This window comes from Humulus lupulus, chromosome 2 (genome assembly GCF_963169125.1).
Source record: "Humulus lupulus chromosome 2, drHumLupu1.1, whole genome shotgun sequence".
Taxonomy (NCBI): Eukaryota; Viridiplantae; Streptophyta; class Magnoliopsida; order Rosales; family Cannabaceae; genus Humulus; species Humulus lupulus.
Genome location: NC_084794.1, coordinates 71,972,534 through 71,974,762, shown reverse-complemented (window position 1 = coordinate 71,974,762; position 2,229 = coordinate 71,972,534). Strand labels below are relative to the sequence as shown.

General features: G+C 36.7%; 1 protein-coding gene across 1 annotated transcript; it reads left to right on the top strand.

Annotated features, from left to right (window-relative positions):
- The first annotated feature begins 372 nt into the window (after positions 1–372).
- On the top strand, positions 373–1,864 carry LOC133814395 (uncharacterized). Its single transcript, XM_062247360.1, has 5 exons — positions 373–562; positions 663–712; positions 803–926; positions 1,042–1,149; positions 1,227–1,864. Exons 1-5 carry the CDS (start codon positions 379–381, stop codon positions 1,862–1,864), a joined length of 1,104 nt encoding a protein of 367 aa, XP_062103344.1. The 5' UTR covers positions 373–378.
- Positions 1,865–2,229: the final 365 nt, after the last annotated feature.

Below are 2,229 nucleotides of genomic sequence, written 5' to 3'. Positions count from 1 at the left end.
TGGTTATATATAGTCTTGTATAGTGTTGAGTGCAATAAACTACACATAAATACATTTTTTTTGGGCTGGAAAACTACGTAGTTTAGTCTATATGGTATAAGGTTCGTTCTTATAATTAGTTCAAGTAGAGGCCACGTTTTAGAATCTTAGCACGTTGTTATCTTTTTTATATATCTTGCCTTATTGCTAAGTCAAAACAACAGGCTTACACATCTCATAGCAGCCAAAGAAATCAAAAAACAAATGGGTTGTAATCTCATTAAGCTATTATACACATGGCTGAGTTGATCTCTAGCTCTAAATCTATAAAAGCCCAGTTGTGATAGCCATTTGAGATATTCGAGCTCTTTCATCTATCTAACCTGACTCCTCGGGAAAATGACCAAACTCTCCCTGTTGCTCCTCTGTTTCCTCATCCTAGCTTCTTCTTCAGGGCTCTCCAGTGGTTTTGAAACCAAGCCAACAAAAGTTAGTACCTATGAGCTGAAAAAGGGCGATATTACTATTAAGCTCACCAACTGGGGTGCCACAATTGTTTCCCTTTTTGTCCCTGACAGATATGGTTTGTCCACATTATTCTCTATCTTGTTTGAAAAAACATTACTTCTAATATATATATATGCAATGATGCTGATATATACATTTCTTGTGAACTTTTTCAGGGAAACTAGCTGATGTAGTTCTTGGGTACGGTTCTATCAATGAGTACAAGGTTTGTTTCTTACTATCTTTAAACAGTTTTCTTAATAAAAATCTACATAATGTGCTTTGATCTGCAATCTGCATTTATTAATGGTTTCAGAACGATACGAGTTATATTGGGGCTGTTGTTGGACGTGTTGCTAACCGAATTGGAGGCGCTAAATTTACATTGAATGGAAAGACATACAAGATAGTTGCCAATGAAGGGAAAAACGTACTTCATGGTAATTTTCAAACTAGCTTGAAAATCTTTCTGATTCCATTCCAGCCAAATGAACTCTATTTTTCTTACATTGTAATTTTCACTTGCTGACAAGATGTGTTATAACTTCAATTCAGGTGGCAAAATAGGGTTCAGTGATGTTGTTTGGAATGTGGAAAAGTACTACAATGAAGGTCCTGCTCCATACATTGTCTTCACCTATCACAGCTGTGATGGTGAACAAGGTAAATACACCAAAGGTTGAGTTAGATAACAATCATACATTCTGAGCCCTTTTAACAATGTATCCCAATTGGTACAGGTTTTCCTGGTGACCTTCTGGTCAGTGTCACCTACACTCTCTCCGGACGCAACAAACTGACTGTGACAATGGAAGCAAAGGCACTAAACAAGCCAACACCAGTCAACCTTGCTCAGCATGCATACTGGAACCTTGGTGGCCACAACAGTGGTGACATCCTTTCCAATCAGGTCCAAATCTTTGGCTCCAAAATCACTCTTGTTGACAGCCAACTGATTCCTACTGGCAAACTCACCTCGGTGAAGGGAACGCCATATGATTTTCTGAAGCCGCGCCTAGTTGGAAGCAGGATCAAGAAGCTAGTAAAAGAAAATGGCTATGACATCAACTACGTTCTTGATGGCACTCCCTATGGTTCATTGAAGAGAGCGGCTGTAGTGTACGACAGGAAGTCTGGAAGGTCAATGAAGTTGTCAACAACTGCACCTGGTGTGCAGTTCTACACAAGTAACTTTCTGAAAGATGTGAAGGGTAAAGGTGGATTTGTGTATCAACCTCGTGCTGCTCTTTGTTTGGAGACTCAAGGCTTCCCTGATGCTGTGAATCACCCCAATTTCCCATCTACCATTGTGACTCCTCAAAAGCCTTACAAACATGTTATGTTGTTTGAGTTTTCAAATAGGCCCCTATATGCTTAACTTATTCATTGCTACTTTAGAATAAAAGCTCTGTGAAATAAAGAGCAACTATAGTGTTGTGTTGTAGCCTTGAATAATATGTAAATTTGGGAAATAAATTGATAACTTTCGATTGCATTAGCTGATCTAATTTATTATCAATAGTTTTCTCTTTTATATTCACCTATGTATCTATAGGTGGCGGTGTGTGATTATTTAATTTAACTTGTAAAAGTAATTTAAAATTAAAAAAACTAAACTTAAAAAACCATTTTTTTAAATTATATTAAATTAAAAAAATGTGAGTAATTATATATGTCAGTGAAAGTAAATATATATTGCTTCTGAATAACAAAACCTAGATTTTATGGTGAAAAGTAAGCTCA

What these genes read in the sequence shown, in the direction of transcription:
- LOC133814395 (XM_062247360.1), top strand. Translation starts at nt 379, where the DNA reads ATGACCAAACTCTCCCTGTTGCTCCTCTGTTTCCTCATCCTAGCTTCT. An exon ending in TTTTGTCCCTGACAGATATG is followed by an intron (nt 563 to 662) that starts GTTTGTCCACAT and finishes GAACTTTTTCAG; the next exon opens with GGAAACTAGCTGATGTAGTT. An exon ending in GTTCTATCAATGAGTACAAG is followed by an intron (nt 713 to 802) that starts GTTTGTTTCTTA and finishes TAATGGTTTCAG; the next exon opens with AACGATACGAGTTATATTGG.